At 43.0% G+C, this 21,544-nt stretch overlaps 1 protein-coding gene across 1 annotated transcript in view; it reads left to right on the forward strand.

Moving 5' to 3' along the window:
- Positions 1-1,204: 1,204 nt before the first annotated feature.
- The window catches only part of LOC111868865 (sialin), a 21,745-nt gene continuing 1,405 nt past the window's right edge, over positions 1,205-21,544 (forward strand). The window contains exons 1-10 of the mRNA XM_023859906.2: positions 1,205-1,337; positions 7,282-7,509; positions 11,683-11,863; positions 13,467-13,700; positions 14,466-14,640; positions 15,810-15,937; positions 16,652-16,775; positions 18,320-18,453; positions 18,541-18,683; positions 20,132-20,252. Coding sequence (XP_023715674.1) covers positions 7,427-7,509; positions 11,683-11,863; positions 13,467-13,700; positions 14,466-14,640; positions 15,810-15,937; positions 16,652-16,775; positions 18,320-18,453; positions 18,541-18,683; positions 20,132-20,252 — 1,323 coding nt within the window. The 5' untranslated portion in view covers positions 1,205-1,337; positions 7,282-7,426. The remainder of the gene's footprint in view (positions 1,338-7,281; positions 7,510-11,682; positions 11,864-13,466; positions 13,701-14,465; positions 14,641-15,809; positions 15,938-16,651; positions 16,776-18,319; positions 18,454-18,540; positions 18,684-20,131; positions 20,253-21,544) is intronic.

The following is a 21,544-nucleotide window of genomic DNA, read 5'->3' on the forward strand; positions in this document are numbered from 1 at the left end:
ACACAGCGATACATACCACTGCTACGGGAACTTCAAATACAACAACAAAAAACTACGACTCAGACTGAGATTTTGGGGTGATGACAACGCGTAATCCAGTAAGAGGTTATGACCTTCTGACACGATCTGCTGCCTCCATGTGGACTTCGACCGTGAAGATCGAGTAGGCAGGATCATCAGAAATGTTGGTAGCCACCAAGGAAACTAGAATCTAAATCTTCATTGCCGTCAAACCTTCGATGTTACTGCGACATGCAGTAGTACAAGTGTAGCAAAACGTCCCGTGTCCCCAAATCAGTTTCGGTAGATCTTCTTGTGGGTTATGTACGACGCTCTCATAAGTTGGACTATGTAGACTGAATGGCACGTAGGCAGACAAATACAAAGTCTGAAGAAAGTCGTCTTCTGGTTTTAGGCGCCGTGTAGTCTTCGTTTTGGCCGACGTTTCGGAGGAACCTATCGCCTCCATCTTCAGAGCAGTTGAATGGCTTGGAAAGGATTCGGAAAGTAGAGATTGTGGCCAAATCGAGGTAGCACCCCGGAATTTGCCTGGAGGGGCTGAGGGAAGCCACAAAAACGAAAACTTGGCCAGGTTTCGAAAAGAAGACCCCCAGAATACGAGTTAAGAACTTTATCTCTACGCCTACTCTGTCGGTGGTACACACTATTTCGCAAAACACTTCTGTGAAAACAAATTTTTCCTAGAATACTGGAAATAAAAATGGCCACGGTACAACTTCCGTCAACATCTGTTTCCGTAGAAGCCCTGGTGTTGTGAAGAATATGGACTTCAACCCTGTAAGCAGAGATAACCTGACCTAACCTAATACAACCAATCACCGCTGAATTGTTTATGGCCTGTACAGATTTCCACGACAAGAGTCATGGCTTCCGGCAAGGAGGGAGCAACCCAGGCATCTGCTCCCTTTACATTTTTTTTAAATAAATCATAATAAATATAGAAAGAGATATATTAAATATAGTAATAAAATATTAGGAGTTATTTTCAACTAAATCTATCCTTCTATCCTGAATATTCATAGGCAATCAATAAAAATAATATCAAACAGCTTAGACCCAAGTTGGTAAGCGCATTTTCTGGTTTTAACGCTTATTAGAAGTTGCGGACTGGCAGCGATCCGTGGTCCACCGGCTGAGTAACACTTCTCTGCAGATCACCGTTTGCTAACGTGGCTGGCTACCTTGACACTTGTTCACCTGCAAAGTAGGAACACTTCTTGACAGCGGTACTGACTCGGGCAGAACATTTGCCTACTAGTGGCAGTAAGTGACAGTTGTTTCGCGGATATCTCCAGGCATTTGCGTATTTCTTGCAGGTTGGTCATAAGTGCATGCATATTGAAGTTCATTATAATCATCAAGCCTCTACAGGGCCTGTGACAACAAGGCGGATGTTAATCCGCCTTAAACATTTAAAGCACAGTGGTTTCTATACGCACCGCCTGATTTAACATTATAATACTCTGCGTTTTGACCTTACAGTGTGTTTATGTGTTTCGCATGATTCTCAAAATAAAGTGTGACTATTTCTCTAAAGGTAAAGTTGTCCCTATGCTTAATTAATTAATCAATCACTACTCCATGAAGGAGTATAGGGGAGTGGATGTAGAAGTCCACATTTTCTTAACCTTGGCACTAGTTGTGGTTGAGTGGTCAGCTTCATGTCCAGGCCGCTTTACCCCCTGGAAAGAGCTCCCGGTACCCATTGTATAGGAGGTTGGGTGAGCCGATCTGGACGACACGGAGAAGTGAAAATTGTTGACACTACCGGGAATCGAACTCGGACCTCTCAGTCGTTCAGCCCGTACCCAGTGCTATACTGACTAAATGTTGGGACTACAAGGTTCTTGAAGATGTAGGAACAAGTTCTCTTTCCTTTTAATTCGTTTAGTGAGGGGTGGAGTCCTACTGGGTCAACTCGGCACGGCAGCCACTGATTGGCCTATTGTAGCCTGCCCCGGGTGATTATGATGATGGATAATTTTATGGAATGAAGATTGGGAGGGGAAACCGAAGTACTCGGAGAAAACCAGCCCCAGCGCCACTTTGTCCATCACAAATCCCACTTGACCAGACCCCGGGATCGAACCCAGGCCGCCGTGGTGGGAAGACAGTGACTAACTGCTTGAGCTATGGCGCGGCCGAGGAACAAGGTTACTCCGAATCGTCGGTATTTTTCTATTCACCAGTCTATAGGGAATTATATTGTTGGAGACAATAATGTTCCGGGGTAACTTATTACAATTTACTTCTCAGTTCATATTGCGCAGATCTGTGGACATGTAACGCTAGGCCCTTGGAGCACAGAGTACCTATACATACGCCTGCTTACACTGGACCAACTTTTCTTATTTAAAGACATTCACAAAGTCCAAAAAGGTAAAGCTATCTCTGTAACAAGCCGTGGAGGCCCATAGGTTTGTGAGACGTCGAGGCTCCCACATTTTCTAGACAATCGGCTCACAGTTGGCGGTGAGGGTGTCAGCCTTACGTGCCGGCCACATTTACGCCCATGAAGATTCCGGGTACTCATTTGTGTTAGTGGCTGAGTCGACCCCAGGGGCATAGTGTGGCTGGAAGGATTAGGTAAACTGAAAAAAAAAAGATCCATCGACCTTATCGGGAATCGAACCCGTGACCTTCCGGCTTGTAGCATAGTGCTTCGACCAACTAGAAGGTCTAAACCCGTCGAAATATCGACATATGCCTTTCAGCATCACAGTGCTCTTCCACATATACAGCGTACCTCAGAGAGTAGAGAAGAAGCTATTTGAATCAAATAAAACTGCTTGACTGTGAGTGTTCTTCTGGAATAGAAGTTATGGCAAGCCTGGTCTAGCATTGGGAAATCCAACTCCTTGGTAAATGGAATGCATGCACGGCTTTCCACTTCAATCTCCTAGATTTCACTGCTCTAACAATAGCAGGTGGGTGTGCATGCCAGGAGTTTCCTCGTTATACAAACCTGAATTTCCTATTTACATCCTTCTTGGATACTTATACTCATATCCTGTAACTTATATTCTTTCCTGGAAGTATCAGACAAGATCTGAGTTAACTTTATAATAATTTTGAAAACAATTTGGTGTGTATTCTTCATAGCGTCTTCACCCATTGAAGCAAGACTCTGAGAATTGGCAAGGAACCAACCTGAAGGTCTTGTAGGTCAGTTTGAAGCCTGGAAATTATCCAGAACATGAGCAGTGCTCATTAACCTCAGCGTCCATGAACAGATTCGTGGATTTACGTTGCACATTTAAGTCCGAAATTCATCTAAATTATATTTAAAAAGCGAGTTTCTACCGCACAGAAAACAGACTGTGCCACCAGTAAGAATTCCCTTCGTTTAATGGTGCTTAGGACATTTCTTCTGAGAATAATATGAAATATGCAGAGTTCTTATTGTTGCAGAAAGTGGAACATAATTACCATTGTGCTTTGAAAGGCTAACGGCACTATTACATTTACAACAGAGAAATGTTACCTATTACGAATAAGCTAAGTTTGTTTATGCAGTTCTTAAATGTAGTTGTACCAGCTATTGAGATTGTGCGGCACCGGGTGAGGTACGGGGCCGTTGAGTAGCCTACCCAGAATTATAGGACCGTAACAAAGAAATGACGATAATTTGGAATTTTCCACTCTATACAACTATATAAATGCATATACATAACGCAGTGGTTCTCGAAGTGTGATCCTCAGACCCCTAGGGATACGCGAGGCCTGGCTAGGGAGTCAGCAAGAAGCAGGTAGCAAGCAGCCTGCTTCGGCGCTGAAGATGGAAGCGACATATCCCTCCGAAACGTCGGTTCACTTTCAACGGATTACGTGACATGATATATCAGATGAGAGAACTGTTCGTAACCACCGATGTGAGAATCTCAAATCCCGTGAAACAGTGTGAATTCTTTAATTCTGGGAAACATAACAAATTCACTCTGTTGCCAATATGCCGGTTCGCTCCACTGAGGGTGGGCCACATAGCGAGCATGGCATATGAAACGTTCAAGGCACAGACACGCCCAGCTGAGCAGGAGTGCACAAGAAAAAACACATAGAATAAGCAGTCATGTATGAATGTTGGCCTGCTCTTACCTGCTAGCTAGAATGGTCTGTCACGTTTTCCGTATTAATTTTCTTACACCTCTAAGAAAGAAAAAGCGTCGTGCTCATAAATACTGCTGCCTACAGGATGTCCCATCTAAAGAGACCGCAATCTTAACCTGAGGTACCAAAGAGACCGAGAGGGCATGCGGTACCGTAATTACTTGAGGCACTATGCCCCAAGGCGGAAAGTTACGAACTCCATTACCGATGAGGTCACTGAATTTTTCAATTAACCTAACCCTCCCAGCCGCACTATGTCTCTGGTGTCAACTCGGCCTCTAACAGAAATGAGTACCAGGAATATTACTGGGTTAAAGAGCAACCGGCACGTAAGCTTGATAACCTCACCGCTATCTGTGAGCCGATTGTCTAGAAAATGTGGGAGCCTCGACGTCTCGCTACCCTATGAGCCTCCACTGTCTGTTACAGGGATACCTTTACTTTACTCTTTTGTTATCTACCTACCTATCTATGGCTCTACGGCCTTTTGTTGGACCTTGGCCGCTTTTTCAGTTTCTTAATCCTATACATAGTCGGTAGAACTCCTTGGACGGGGGATCAGCCCCGTCGCAAGGCTGCTGCCTACATATAGAAGAACACAAACGCATAATAAACGCATACAGACATCTATGTCTTGAGTGGGATTCGAACCCAAGATCCCAGAGTTCAAGCGAGCGAAGACGGTTCATGCCTTAGACCCCGCGGCCGCTTTATTTTACCTAGTTATACGAAAAGTGGGGTCTTGATTAGGTGCTATGCACCGTGAAATTTGTTTAGTGGGTCACAGCATAGTGATATAGCATGAAGTTGTAAAAATGAAATCATGTAACTGATATTTCTGAAATGACCTCGCTACGTGAAACACTGCAATGCAAGGCAATTCGTGAAATATAATAGAACAGGGGTGGACAAACTGTGCCCAAAGAAAACCTTCAGTAAATTCCGAGGCTTTGCTCAATAAATTTCTCTCGCACAGTAGTGTATAAACACAGATAAAATATCGTAAAAGCTATGTTCTGTACGAGGCGGGGCGCGTCATACGCCCTTAGTCAACCTTATGAAAGAAAATCCTTATATAGATACGTCTGAACTTCGCATCTGCTTATGAATACCGGGTAAGGTAAGATGTAAGTAAAATTATCTATGTAACAGGACTTGAAGGCCCATAGGGTTGTGTGAGGTCGAGGCTCCCACATTTTCTAGACAATCGGCTCACAGATGGCGGTAAGATAGTCAGCCTTACGTGCCGGCCTCCCTTTACCCCCAGGAAGATTCCTGGTACTCATTTCTGTTAGAGGTTGAGTCGACCCCAGGGCCATAGCGCTGCTGGAAGGAATAGAGCAATTGAGAAAAGAATCCACCTTATCGGGACCCGAACCCGTGACCTTCCGGCTTCTAGCATAGTGCCTCAACCAACTACCGGGAGTATGTCCAAGTAGAATCCGATAACTCTGTACGGAAGATTTAGTGGTCACTACGTCACTGATGGCTCCGCACATGCGTTCTCATAGCAGATGGAGTATAAAAACAAGAGAAAATGATGTTACATTTGGGTAACCATTAGGCATGACTGAAGGATTAGAATCCGCGTTAGTGACGCTCCGCATGTGAATCTCTTGTGGCGCGGCAGATATCAAGACGAGGTTCTGTCTTGACCTTTGTTACTACAATAACTGCGATCATTTGTCTTTGAAAACAAGAAGGAAGTGAAGTTTTCAACAATATGTTTCACCATCGTCTTTTAGTAACTTTTTTTTAAGCTACTCTGCATGAACAATCAGAACGATCAAATTAAGGAGTATGGGATGGGTAGGGAATGTAGAACGCATTTGGGAGAAGAGGAATGCTTATAGGATTTTGGTGGGAACGCCAGAAGGACGAGAGACCCCTAGGAGTATCTAGAGGTAGGTGGGAGGGTAATATTAAAATGGATCGCAGAGAGATAAGATGGGTTCTTGTGGACTAGATTGATCTGGCTTAGGGTAGGGAACAGTGGAGGGCTCTTGTGAACACGATAATTAACCTTCGGGTTCCATAAAATGCTGCGAAATTCTTGAGTAGCTGCATAACTGACGGCTTCTCAAGAAGGGCTCAGCTCCATGGAGTTAGTTCCTGTGTATCAACAATTTCCAGGCTGTTGGACCGTAAGAGGTAGCCCTGTTTCATAGGCCCTGGATCTAACATTCATCACCTAGCAACTTGGATCAAACGGTACTCTTGGCTTCTATTTGGAAGTCGAGCCGTTCGAATCTCGCCCGGGGCACTGACTCTCTCGACCATAAATTTCGTGTTATTCTTTAGTCCCTACAAGAAAATAGGGGGACAGAAATGTAAATTAGCCCATGACAGCTTCCGTCTGTATCCTGTCCAATTCACTGTTCGGCGGCGTATTGTCTGAGGTCCAACAGAGTCCCTAAATAAACTACAAAAACACTCCGTGACCTGTAGTCCGCAAGCGAACTATACCGACCGAGCGACCGCCGCTTGTCGGAGAAGTTAGTGCAAAGTTTAGTGGATAGAGGGTGTCACGTGGTCAGCGCAACGGTTCCCCTCGGCCTTTAATCTCGGTCTTCTACAAAGAAGTAAAATTCAGCGTTCATTTTCTTTAGGTTTTTGTGGGTAAACCTATAAAAAAGGCGCAGTTATGGAGCCGTTGCAAACACAGAAAATGCTGAAATATTAGAACCCGGGATTACGGTAGGTACTAAAATAATAACACTATAAATTGTCGATTGATTGTCATCTCATATCTGTCGCAATACAAGAGATACACATGCGAAATATTACTAAAGTGAATTCCAACCCTGTATCGCCATTTTCTGTGTTGTTTCATTATAGTATATATCATAAACGCAAAGCTATCCCTGTAACAGGCCGTGGAGTCCCATAGGGTTGTGAGACGTCGAGGTTCCCACCCTTTACCTCCCTGGAAGATTCCTGGTACTAATTTCTGTTAGAGGCTGAGTCGACCCTAGAGCCGTAGTGCCGCTGGATGGATTGATACTACTGACAAATCCAATGACCTCATCAGGAATCGAACCTGCGACCTTTCGCCTTGTAGCATAGTGTCTCAACCAACTACGTTGCCGCATGCCCCCACTGTACCGACAGTAATTATAACGATCATGTAAAAAAAATTGCTGATTTCTTCAGCTTGCAGAGTACACATCGGCAGGCCTCGCTAATTGATTGGAAGATAGCAGAGGGACTGAGGAGAAGCGCAGAGAAGCTACTGTGTGACCTCGTACTACTAGCACTATTCATCTAGGCGCAGTTTGTGACTGTGTTGACAAACGCCATGCCGCAAGCCCTGCCACACGAGGCAGCGAGTGCCTCGATTGAAGGCCGAAAAGAATACGGAATGGGCGGCAGCTCGTTCGGGTGAGTTAACTCTTTATTATTAACCCGTTTTCCTTTCTTAATGAAAGAAAGTTGAGTTACAAGATCGAAATTCTCTATGTATATCACACCTTCTATCATTTGAATAAGCTGGCCGATATTCACGAAATTTGGTATAAACGTTAGACTATGGTTCTAGGAGGGTGGAAGAGACACGAGGCTAGAAAAAATGGAATAATATGACGATTTGTCATTTGTATGTGACACACATACATCAGAAATGCGCCAAATATTTTTATGCAAGTCTAAAGTAAGATATCTGCTGGAACACCTTGGCGTAGATGGAAGAATAATATTAAAAGGGGTCTTAAAGAAATTAAGCGAGAGGATGTCGATTTGAATAACATGGCTCAAGAAGGGACCAGGGGTGTGTTCTTGTGGATAAGATTAGTGAATAGTACTATCTTCTAGGATATAACACCGTGTAGTACTTTCGAGTTAATGGACGTTTTGGAGGAAAAAATCGCCTCCATCTACAGGGTTTAGGAATAAGCCGAGTAAGATACCAGCGTGAAAGCTTGACGCCTGCTTTCACGCTGGTATCTTGCCTGGCTTATTCTTCAACCCTGAAGGAGGCGATCTTTTACTCCGAAACGTCGGTTGACTTTCAACGGACCACAAGGCGTTACACTCCAAGTCCAAGTCACATTGCGACTGACAGTCCGTCAGTCTGTCTGTCTTGGTGTCGAGCCCCGACTGGGGCTCATGACCAGATTTTTTATCTTTCTTTTCTTTTTTTCTTATATGAAAGTTACTGTCCTGCTCATTTGGGGCGCCCTCTCTGACGAGAGGTCGGGTCTGTCATTTGTCAGTCGTAGTCCGTATTAGTATGTCCATTGTCAGTATTTACATATATTTACATTTTTAATCTCATTTCCTATTTCTATGTACAATATATACAAGCCTCTGTCAATCCAGGCTCGGTACAGCAGATTACGCCCTATTTTTAGTAGTACTCGCTACCACGGCAGTCTAGTCACTTGAACGGTCATATGCCTGACTCCAGAAGTCAGTACTCTTCATAATCACCGCTAACGGACCGCACGGAAAACATCTCCATTATTTCGCGTTCTCCCGTTGTCGGGGAAACAACATGTCCACAGAGATGTTCCCTAGCAACGGCTGTTGTAATGTCGCCAGTTTACGCAGCTGTTAATTGGCAACGAGTCTACATGTCACAGTATTGTCCTCTAGAACATTAACTGTAGATTTTAATTAGAATTTCTTATATCCAGTTTTTTTTCAGAGCAATTAATTTGCGTAATTTATAATTATCATTTAAAACATAAGCAACGAGTTATTTCCCTTTGGCCTTGGTTTTTTCCTGTCATCTGAGCGATTTGTGTCTTTGTGTGTGGATTTTCCAAGCTGCAATTACATTAACTCTCCTAATAGTATGCATCCTGTTGTGTGGTACAAACAAGGTACATAAAATGTATACAAAAGTATGCAGTCTACACAACAATACTCTGTATTTTAAATACAAATACATAAAATATATACAAAATATATAGTCTACACAACAATATTCTGTATTTAAAATACAGAATATTGTTGTGTAGACTGCATACTTTCGAATAAATTTTATGTGCTTTGTCCATTAACTCTGTATAATTCTACATTCTATGAAAAGTACTATCTTCTGGGAGGAACGTACAGCCTCTATCTTCAGGGTTGAAGAGAAAGTTAAAAAAAACTAGCGAGAATCAAGCATGCCGTCCTGCTGGCTTTTCGCTTCTTTCTGATTTCTTGCTTGGTTTACTCTTCCACCCTGATGATGGAGGCAATAAATTCAACTGTAACGTTGATGAACCTCTGGACTACATAGCGTCACATTCCATAAGATGGCGTCCTTCAGAGTTATCGCCGTAGGACTAACATAAAAGAAATACCTTGTCATTTCCTGTTCACCTACTTTTTTTTGTCATGTTCATTCCACCTATTTGTGTCTGTTGTGTATGAGCTCTCCACAGGCGTGTTTCCATGAACTTAATACATATTATATCGCCTATTAATCTATACCGGAACTTGTATTTCATGATCATTTTAGAGTGCAGTGCCTGCAATAAAACCTTGAAGGTGCATTACCTGTACCTTGCTAATTGAAGATTAACTGCGTAACACAGTCAACATGTGTTGCTCAGTAATGAACATGAGAAACGCGCAGGTAAAAGGTAAAATTATCCTTGTTACAGGCAGTGGAGGCCCATAGGTTTGTGGGACGTCGAGGCTCCCACATTTTCTAGACAATCGATTCACAGATGTTGGTGAGGTTGTCAACCTTAGGTGCCGGCCGGCCGGTTAGAGGCTGAGTCGACCCCAGGGCCATAGCGCGTCTGGAAGGATTAGGTCAATTGAAAAATCCAATGACCTCACCGGGAATCAAACCCGCGATCTGAGAGTACTGCTACAGATTACATTAACACTTTCAACGTTGAGTTTCATCTTGAAATAAATTCGTGCTTTGTTCTTTTAGGTTGGAGTTTTCATCAGAGCAGGAAGTTAATTAATTTCTATTGTTGTTGAAGAAGGTCGCCACTGCGTTCTCAGGTTGCGAGAGGTGGTGATGGCCTCCAGGTATGTAGCTGCGAATGTATTGAATAAAGAGCTGAGGGCAGCCGACAAAGAGGTGTCCTCCAGCAAGAGGATTGAATGGAAGACTAACATCTCTTCACTGCAAAAATCAGCACGCTATGACTTGTAATATTTGAGCTGACTATGAGGACTACAGTCTTCTAGTATGCTATGTCATATGGCTTGATTGAGAGGTAATAGCGTTTCGAAGGAGTTGAACACCAGGTATCTTTCTGGGGGTAAAGGGCGGCCGGCCGGAGCGTAAAGCTGACATCCTCTCCACCATCTGTGAGCCGATTGTCTAGAAAATTTGCAAGCCTCGACGTCTCCACCCTATGGGCCTCCACGGTCTGTTATAGGCATAGATTTACTCCACCTCAACGCCATCTGTGAGCCGATTTTCTAGAAAATGTGGAAGCCTCGACGTCCCAACCTCATGGGCGTCCAAGGCCTGTTACAGGGATAACTTCACATTCAGCAAGTTCCTCAAAAATACTGTGCCTATTAACAAAACCACAAGGTGTTGCATCCGAGAAGATAGTAATCTTCATATTATTAACGCGGTAATGAGCTTTTGGGTTGCCTAAAAGAATGTGAATTTCTGGAGTAGCTAAACCAATTATTAACTTGTCACACAGCAGTCTAGTGAATGCAATTTGCTAATTAAGGACGCCGAGAATTCCCTGCGAAGCATGCAAGGGACGGGATGCGTGTATATTAGTGCCTCGACAGTAATGTTTCTTCGTCTTCTGATTCTTAACTTACACAGAAGATGTCACTAGGAATATTGATTTGACGTAGCTGCCATCTGTTATCAGGAGAGCAGACTATGTGTTTGAGCATTTAAGATCAGGCTTACGATCCTAGCGACGTGTAGACGACTTTATTATGGAGCTGAGCCCTTTTGAAAAGCCTCCAATTGTGCAGCCACTCACGAATTTCCCAGCATTTTGTGGAACCCGAATGTTCATATGCATTTCTATTCTCCTCCATTGGTGCTACATGCCATGCCCACCTCAACCTCATTGACTTGATCATTCTAATTGTACTTGGAGAAGAGTTTTCTCCAACCTCCTGTCACTTCATCCTTCTTTGGTCCAAATATTCTCCTCAACACCCTGTTCTCAAACACCTTCAGTCCATGTTCCTCCCTTAATGTCAGAGACAAAAAATTTCACACCCATACAGAACCAAAGGCAAAATTATAGTTTCGTATATTCTAATTTTTATGTTTTTGGACAGCAGACTAGAAGACAAAAGGTTCTGGACTGAATGGTAGCAAGCATTACCCGAGTTCAATCTCCTCTTAATTTCCTCCTAAATCAGGTTTTGATTTGTTACCGTCGTTCCTCAAATATCTGAACTGTGCCCTGCAGCTGAGACTTCTGCCTGTGTGAAGATTAGAGTATGTCACAATGTTGAGCCCAATGCAAGTTTGTTAGTATTATATGTGTCCGTAGATACGCTACTGAAGCTTCAACAAACAGGCCTGTACCCTTACATTTAAGAGTAACATGTTTTTGCTTCAGTTCTTCGATAGTTACTAAACTGAAACTAAAAAAAAAAAATCACGCTTCCCAGAATGTTCGACGATGGGTTGGGCCCGTCCTGGAAATTTTGGAAGAGAAGACGTTGCGTGGTCGCTGTTCTCGCCTTCTTCGGCTTTTTCAGTGTGTACGCACTCCGCGTCAACCTCAGCGTCGCCATTGTTGCCATGACGACTCTCAGAAACGAGACACTGAAGAATGGCACAACCATTCTTGTGAGTCATTGTATTTCTTTGTGAAAATTATACTGATTTGGCACCTCGTGCCCGTGAAGTATTCAAATATCTGTGGTGGATGCTTCAATCCAGACATCATTTTGCCACCAGATCACTAGTACCGGAGGGATATAAAACAAAAATTTTCTCTGTGCTCTGTTCAATAAGATCTCTAACGTTTTTCTTTAAGTCAGCTGTACACTAATGTTGTTTATACGTCAAAGCGTTTGTTGAATTCGTCTGTGCTAACAAAGGAATTCACAGGTCGATTAGATATTCCTTGCAAAACGCATCAGTTAGATGTTTTATTTATATGCGCCATAAATCCTAAGTTTGAAGTTTCTCAAATCGAAATAAACTTTATCCTTTTTCGAACAAAATTCATTTCTTTCTTCTTCGTGAAGCATTGTTTACCAAATTCACTCAAACTGTACACACAACCTCGTGTACAACTGTTACGAATTACGAAGAGTATCTCAGTAGCTACAGCTATATTTTTCAACTTTCGAATTGCGTCATCAGACTACAACAGACATATTCTATATATTAATGTTGTCATTTGATAATACTGAGATTTTCCGTCATTTGACCTGAATTTGAAATTTATATACGTCTGCGTAAAATTAAATATTAATAAAATACACAAGTCATCATATTCTTTGACCATTTCTAATATCTCACGCCCCAGTTTGAATATTATTTATTGCTGATGGCCAGCGAAGGAAACAGCAAATGCCCCATTCCCGTGGACGTCCGCAAAACTGACGGGAACATACGTGTATCTGGAGCTGAATAAATTGTTATTCTGCGTCCAAAACATCTCTGAGAGCGCGTAATCATAATATAATGACGCATATCATTACATCAGTAGAAATTTAGTAGACTCTTTTCAAAATACAACGGAAAACTAAATCACCATATTGTGGAGATCTGGCTGGACACACAGGATTTCTCCTCCGGAAGACTGGACAACATATGTCGCAGGCATGGGAGAAAAGAAGAGTGCATACAAGGTTTTGGTAGGAAAACCTGAAGAAAGATCTAGACGTAGAAGGGAGGGCAATATTTTAGAGAAAAAAAGATGGTGAGCGCTAACTTGATACTTGTGGCTGAGAATAGGGACTAGTAACGGGTTCTTGTTGAACATGGTTGTGTTAGTTAGTTAGTTAGTTAAGACTCGGAATTACTGGGTTTTTGGACTTCGTCCATCGTCCGATATTCAGTAAGTAGAAAACAGAACGTTTCGGAAGCTGGATTTGTTTCCGTCTTCAGGTGAGCGGGGCAAGACACTGTTGGGTCCTTTAGGACGAGATAACCTCAACCACTGGAGTCATTTGAGTAGCTGTCTTGCCCCCTTACCTGAGGACGAAAACAAATCCAGTTTCTGTGACGTTATATTTTCTAGCTTCTAGAATACAGGACGATTGACAAAATTAAAAAAACAGCAATTCTGAGAGTTATACACCATCGTCTGAGCCCTTTAGAATCTAGTTAAGGGTTGCTTGCTCAGGTATGATGTGCCCCGAGAGATGTCTTCATGCAAAGCATAGTGCTTTACGGATTACAGCAGTCCTCTTTGAGATTAATATTAAATGTTATGCAGACTGCAGATTTCGACTGGGACTCCAAGACTCAGGGTTTGGTCCTGAGTTCATTCTTCTATGGTTACATCGTAACCCAGATCTTGGGAGGCTGGCTGGCTGGTCGGCTTGGAGGCAACAGGGTGTATGGGATAGGCGTGGCTGCCACAGCGGTTTTCACCCTACTGACACCCCCTCTTGCTAACGCCAGCGTTTACCTGCTGGTAGCAGTCAGGGTGATAGAGGGGCTCTTCGAGGTGAGATACACATTACATATTTACCTTATTTTGGATTGTTAAACATTAAGAGTGTTATTAGAGTGATCAATTCATGGGCAGGTGCAATAGAAAGCTTTCCGATGTGAAACTTGGTATCTGACACTGAAGGAGGAACACATGTTGAGAGTGTTTAAGAACAGGGTGCTGAAGAGAATATTCGGACCTAAGAGGGATGAAATGGTAGAAGATTGGAGGAAGCTGAAATATGAAGAACTTCATAACTTGTACCCTTCGCCAAGAGTGATAGTGATGAAGGGTGAGATAAGTAGGGCATGTAGCTCGCATAGGGAATAAGAGAAAGTAAGATTTTTGTGGGAAATGCAGAAGGAAAGAGACCACTATGAGAACGTAGACGTAGGTGAGGGAATAATAGCAAGATGGATCTTAGATAATGGAATGTGTTGGTATGGACTGGAATGATGTGGCTCAGAATAGGGACCAGTGGAGGTTCATGTGAACACTGTTATGAGCCGTAATATTTTAGGAAATTCTTGAGAAGCTGAGCGACTGGTAGCTTCCCCAAAAAAGACTCATCTAGTTAGTTCCATGGAGTCACATCGTTTTTAGATCTCTTTGACCTGTGTTTAACAGTCCATTAAATATATCTCACGTCTTCATTTATAAGGCTTCGCGTGCCCTATGCCTTCTGTTCAGAACCCCATAGAGAGACTCTAAGTTGATAAGAAGCACACGACAATTGTGGAGAACCGTCGCAAATAAGACCACGTCTACTGACTCTTACAGGGCGTTACGTATCCCTGTATGCATGCAGTGTGGGCGCGATGGGCGCCCCCTTTAGAGCGCAGTCAGCTCGCCAGTTTTGCTGGCTCTGGCAGTCACGTGGGCACCGTGATTTCTCTGCCACTTGCGGGTCTTCTCGCCAAGAACTTCGGCTGGCCCTCTGTCTTCTATGTGTTCGGTAAGACCGTCTCAGCCTGTGCTGTACGCAGCGCCTGTCGCACTGTCCTAGCCTAGGTCCTAGGGACGTGACAGTTCAGGATCCCACTTCGGCGACTGTCTTCAGGGAACTCCGTATAGTCAGATAAATCGTTATCAGTGTTTCGGAGGAATATTCTGCTTCCATCTTCAGGTTAGATGAGTAACGAAAAGTGGTTAATGTTTCTCCTGAGTTTATTTCACCTACTATAGCGTCACTCAGAGCTATTATCCCCCTTATTTGTTTGACAGGAAGGGCAACTTTAGTTAAGTGTTTGCGTTGTTTCAATGGCACATTGTATCAATTCGCCTCTCAGTCTTCTACTGTCTACGATGTTCTTAATGAACTCTTGTATAGGAAAATTTTATAAACCCAGAAGCTTGACGGGAACGAAGGGTCATATAGCCATCTGTCCACTATCCGAATTTTGAAAAAGAAAAAAAAACTTAAAATAGGAAAAGAACGAAATATAGAAAATATCAATACCACAAATTAAAGTATTATTTTTTTAATTATTCTGGTATCCTGATTACGCTGAATGATCATTAATAAATACAGAGTGATTCTAAATTATTGTCGGGGTTTCCGTTGCCTGTAAACGGAAACGCCGACAATAATTTAGAATCACTCTGTAGTATTAAAGGCTTTAAAAGTGAGTAATATTTGAGGTTTTCACGGTGGTGACTATGAAGAACGCCATCTTCTGGGATGTGGCGCCGTGTAGATCTCGTGTAAACCGACGTTTCGGAGGAACATATCGCCTCCATCTTCAGGGTAGAAAAATAATCCGCTAGCGAGGTATCAACGTGAGCAGGTGGCTGCTGCAGATTTTTCTACCCTGAAGATAGGGGCGATACGTTCCTCCGAAACGTCGGTTTACACAAGATCTACAGGGCGCCACATTCCAGAAGACAGCATTCTTCACTTAAAAGTAAGTTTCTGGCTTTGTGCTCCTTGGAAAACTGGCTGTTCTCCCCCACCACACCCAGAAAAGGAAATCTTGGCAGGCCAGACGCAGAGAATGCATGTGTACCGTTTACTTTTTCCCCTTAATACTATTCCATTTGAACGGCTTTCCTTGCATGTCACACACCGACAAAAGCAGCTTCTAAATATTACTACTAGCGCTACCGAACAGATCCCTGTTTCAGGGGCGGCGGTGATTGTTTGGTTTTTCATCTGGTGGAAAGTTGTGAAGAGCGGACCTGAACAAGACCCACATATCTCTCCTCAAGAACTGAAATATATCCAAGATTCGCTGGGAAACTTTTCCCACAAGGTAAGATCTTGGACATCTGTCGCATATAACACACTGAAATTTTCATTGCTAAAATGACTGGACGAAGTTCGCATGTCGTGTGGAAAGCATGGAAGAAAGGAAATTTAAAGTAGCAGTTGCGTAAACATGGATGGGACAGGAGCTGATGTGGAGAAACAAGGTTCGGTGGGATGTCATTATTAAAACTGATTTTAAAGGAAATGGATTAAGCAGGCTTAGGACAGAAAATCCTTTGTTTCTGTACATTGTGACATGCCAGTAGCATATTAATTTACGTTGGGGCATAGAGTAAAGTCGTCCCTTTGCTTAACTAATTAAGCACTATGCCGTGATGGCGTATGGGGGACTTGATGTATAGATCCACATTTTCTTGACCTCGGTACCAATTCGAGGTGAGTGGTCAGCTTCGCGCCTCGGCTGTTTTATCCCAAGGGAAAATAGCTCCCGGTACCCATTGGACACGAGGTTGGGTGGACCCCTGAGCCGGTCTGGACGACGTGGAGAAGAGAAAATTCTTGCCCCTACCGGGATTCCAACTCCGACCCCTCGGTCGTCCAGCCCGTAGCTAGTCGCTATACCGACTGCGCTATCCCGGCTCCCTGGGTTCGGGCATACAAACCCGAATTTATATAAATAAGACCTCTTCATGTTATAGCATAATTTACTATCACAATATATCATTTTTTGTGTGCATAAATTTACGTTTTATCATAGGATGTGAAACACCCCTGGGGTCAATTTCTAAAATCTCCCGCTGTCTGGGCGATTATCGTCGCACACTTCAGCGAGAACTGGGGCTTCTACACGCTGCTCACTCAGCTGCCAACATTCATGAAAGGTAATCTGAAACTGAAGGATTCACATAACGTAGAAAGTGCAACCTGCATGGCTACTGAAGAAAATCTTGTTTACTCTTTTAAACTTCCTCTATTCTGCTTCAAAAAACACAGCAGTCCTAGCCGCAGTAGTGACAAACTACGAGAATTCGCCTGTTACATCTCTGTCCGTCCGTCAGTCCGAATGCAGCAACCCGAGAATAGCTAACAGGATTATTACGAAACTTGATATTGGAGACTTTTGGTAATATTGTGAAGCCATTTCAATTTTGGTTAAAATCAAATTAAAAAAAAAACAAACAAATACTTTTTAAGTTTTGAGGCTTTCACGGCGGTGACTATGAAGAAAGCAGTCTTCTGGGANAGAAAATCTGTAGGGAAACGGAATAAATTTATCGCCAATACAATTTTCGATGTAAGTTTTCTAAAACACACAAAGGGCTCTGTTCTTCTTGTGTTGACGAGTACTACTAAGAATAACCCTCACCTTCCTAATAACTGATTTTCCGATGTAACGAATTGTTTTTCACCTTCTTTCTATTTTATGTGTATTAACAGGTTTTCTCATGAGAATATGTTTCGGTGAGGACGTAGCCCCGTCAAATTTACATAAATGAATCAGTCAGCTTAAATTTCCTGTAAAAGAGTCCGGAAACTTCTGAATTGTGTCTGACATAGTATATTTGAGACTGCGTCAGAAACTGACGTATCCCATTACGTCTTATCAGAAAGTTTTTTCTTTTATTATTTTTTTATTGCTAGTGGGGTGGGACTAAGTCTCCTGTACTGCGGCCACTTCTGGCCTATTGTACCAGCCCCAGATGTTAGGTGAGGGTGATTGTGGAGCAATTGGTGGAATGAAAATTGGCAGGGGAAACCGAAGTACTCGGAGAAAACCTGCCCCAGCGCCACTTTATCCACAACAAATCTCACTTGACCAGACCCGGGATCGAAATCGGCGACTAACCGCTTGAGCTATGGGGTGGCCCTAAGTCACTAGATACTATCTTCAGTTCAAGATGAGAACCAACATCACCATAGCGCTGATCTCGTTGAAGAAACATGTTTCTTCTGTAAGGCTGTGTCTACTCAAGATATGACATAACCTCAACGACGTTTCAGACGTATTGTAATTAATATCCAAATTGCATTAAATACCTGAATCTCATTTGCTTACAATATAGATAGGCTGTTCTGTACTTTCTAGACCAGGAGATGCGAAACATTTTTGGAGCACAGACACGTTCTGTGTGGGATTTTGTATGGTGAATCACCCGAAAATTATTATTTTTTTTAGAATTTTGAATGGAACAAGAATGAAATTTAGTCAACAGTTATTCTTCCATGACTGCAATGTAAAGATCTGCTACAAAATCGCCATGTTTATTTATACATAAATAAAAGACCTTGGCTCTGAAGATGGATACGGAACACTTGAATGTCTCCCGCGGGCCACAATTTTGGGCAACGCCCTAGATATTTAGGCCCAGTAGACAGGTGTTCTGTTACAGCTAACATATCGCATTTTGAATGTTTCACTGCGCAGATGTGCTGCATTTCAAACTGGAGAAATCTGGGTTCATGTCCGCGGTGCCGTACCTGGTGATGGCCATCGTCCTTCAGTTCTCTGGGCGCTTGGCAGACTGGCTGCGAGCCAGGAAGATCCTTAGCACCACGCAGGTACGGTAGCACTTTGTACAGGAGTGTGTGACAGCCTCACAGTGAGACGCATTCAGAAAATGATCATGTTCTTGGTTGTTAACACAGGTCAGGAAGCTGTTCACGTGCGTAGCGTACCTCAGCCAGACGGTCTTCATGCTCCTGGCAGCCTTCCTTCTAACACCTGTTGGCTCCGTCGTCTTTCTTTCCGTTGCTGTTGGACTTGGTGGCTTCGCCTTAGCTGGCTTTTTGTAGGTATCTGAAGCTTACTAAAGTAACTATCCTAACCTGTAGTTGTTTCAGCACTTCCTCTAGGCAGAGTGTAAGAGATAACCGTGGAGGCCCACAGGGCTGTGAGACGTCGAGGCTCCCATATTTTCTAGAAAATTGGTTCACAGATGGCGGTGAGGTTATCAGCCATACGCGCCGGCCGCCTTTTACCATCAGGAAAATTCCTGGTACTCATTTCTGTTAGAGGCTGAGTCGACCCCAGGGTCATAGTGCGGCTGGAAGGATTAGGTCAATTGAAAATCCCATTAACCTAATCGGGAATCAAACCCCCTACCTTCCGGCTTGTAGCATAGTGTCTCAGCCAACTATGCTACCGCATTAAATAAGAAATCAAGAGAACATCGTGTGCTTGAGGCAAGGTTACCTAACGGTAAGCAGAGCCGATTTGAAATAGTTGGTTGTACTGACAGTTTCCTGTAAGCGTTCGAGTATCGATATAGTTTCCATGTATAGTTACGTTTCTAGTTCTAGAGGCAGTTATGACTCCGACCCGTTTCTCTGATTCTTTGAATAATTAGGGTGATAACTCGAGAGGTTGCTAGCTTGCTCCTGGCGATAACTGCCTGTCTCTCGCTGCATAAACAGGCGTCTAGCATCATTACAAGGAATAAGACGAAGTTTTCACAGGCGAGAAACAGGATTTTGTGCTTGAACGAGTACTATTTCTAGTTAATATCGTATATAATATTGTCAAAATCGGGGCGGGCTGGGGAGGTAGGAAGAACCGGGTATCTGCTATCTTACTAATTTTTATAAAGAATCCAAAATTTTAGAAAAGGAAATGTGCCAAATAGATATAAAACTGTGCGTATTTTAAGGAATTTTTCATATCTTGAAAGAATCCAGAGCTATCAGTAAAAATATTCTTAAAGAACTTAAAAGCAAGACGGTGAGTAAATTTTCTGTCTTTCCCCTTGAAAAAAAAATCCCAGCGGGACCCATGATATTAAACGATTATTACACATAATTCTGAAGAAATATTTCCATATAGGGCCGAGAAATTGAGCAGCTCAACTTTCTCCTAACTTTATCATACTTCATAAATGTCGAAAAGAAAAAGAAACCTTAAGAAACTAATATCTGTTCACGTATTTAAGAAATTCTCAGCATTTTATGGAACCCGACGGTTCAGTATTGTGTTCATAACAGCAATCCATTAGTCCCCAGCCTGAGCCAGACGAATCGAGCCCACATCTTCCTATCCCATATGTTAAAGATCCGTTTTAATTTTATCCTCCCATCTATTCCTGGTTCTCCCATGTGGTATTTTCCGTTCAGGTTATCTTATAAAAATTTTGTATGCATTTTCCTTTCCTCTCATTTTTTGCTACATGCCCCGCCCACTTCATCCTCCTTGATCTGATAGTCCTAATAAGCATTTTCATGATTCAAAACGTTGCTGTTGCAGTGTGAATCACCTGGACATTGCACCTCAACACGCTGGCGTGCTCATGGGGCTGTCCAACTGCGTGGCCACTTTGCCGGGCATTGTCAGTCCTGTTGTTACGGGCTTCATCGTGCAAGATAAGGTGCAGTGACTCCGAAACGCATTTAATTGGAGGAAATAATGTGGAAGTTTTAAAATGACGTATAGTGTTAGCTAGTTATTCAGATATTTTATGATATCATGTTCACTGTTTACCGTAAAAGGTAAAGTTGTTTCTCTGCTTAATTAATTAAGCATCGCGCCATGAAAACGTGTGGGGGAACGTAACAACCCCTGCGAGAAAAGCCCCCAACATTCATTGGATAGGAGAATGTGTGGGCCCAAAGTAAGTCTGGACGCTGTGAATTAGTGACAAATCTTTAGCCCCTGACGGGAATCGAACGCAGGACATCCATCCCGTTGCCCATCGAAATAGTAACTGAGCTGTCGCGACTCCTGTGTAAAACTTATCATAACTTATGCCGAATATTATTTAGATGAAATCCAGAATATAAAACCTTCAATAAGTGCTAAGGTTTTTACGCTCTAATTTCTGCGCAGAAGGTTCTTAACTTCGAGTCGGTTTCGGAGAGTTACACGTGCCATCTGCCAAACGGAAAACAATCTCTTATGGGCCATCCGTGACAATTAATTCAGTTAAACAAAGATAAAGTTATCCCTGTGCTTAACGAATTAAGCACTACGCCATGAAGAAGTATGGGGGAGTGGATGTATAGATCCACGTTTTCTTGACCTCGGCACTAATTGGAGGTGAGTGGTCAGCTTCACGTCCCGGCCGATTTACCCCCGGGGAAACAATGCCCAGGTATCAATTGGATAGGAGACTGGGTACGCCCCAGAGCCGGTCTGGACGACATGAAGAAGTGAAAATTCTTGACCATACTGGGACTCGAACCCCGACCCCTTGGTCATCCAGCCGGTAGCCAGTCGTTATACCGACTGAGCTACCCTGGCACCTCAATTAATTCAATTAGTTCTTTTAAAAAACGGTGGCTATTGTATGCACCAACAAACTCTGAAACTATGCGTTAAACCCATCATTATTTTTTTAGTATAATCCTTAGAATAAAAAGCTGTTTGTTTCTTAACAGCATTGACTGGATGGTCTTGGTAATGGACATGCAATGTCTTCTGCAAGGTAGCTGAGGTATTTAGATCGTTAAGAATACCGTCTTATGGGACATGACGTCATGTAATGCTGGCAGTAGCGTGGGAAATTGTGAAGTCGAGAAAACAGTCTTCTGGGATTTGGCACCGTGTATATGTGGTGTTAACCGACGTTTCGGAGGAACGTATCGCCCCCATCTTCAGGGTTGAAGAAAAAGTATAAGTAAATCTGCAAGCGACAACACCGTGAGACACGGTCAAACAGAC

This window comes from Cryptotermes secundus, unplaced genomic scaffold, assembly GCF_002891405.2.
Source record: "Cryptotermes secundus unplaced genomic scaffold, Csec_1.0 scaffold523, whole genome shotgun sequence".
NCBI lineage: Eukaryota > Metazoa > Arthropoda > Insecta > Blattodea > Kalotermitidae > Cryptotermes > Cryptotermes secundus.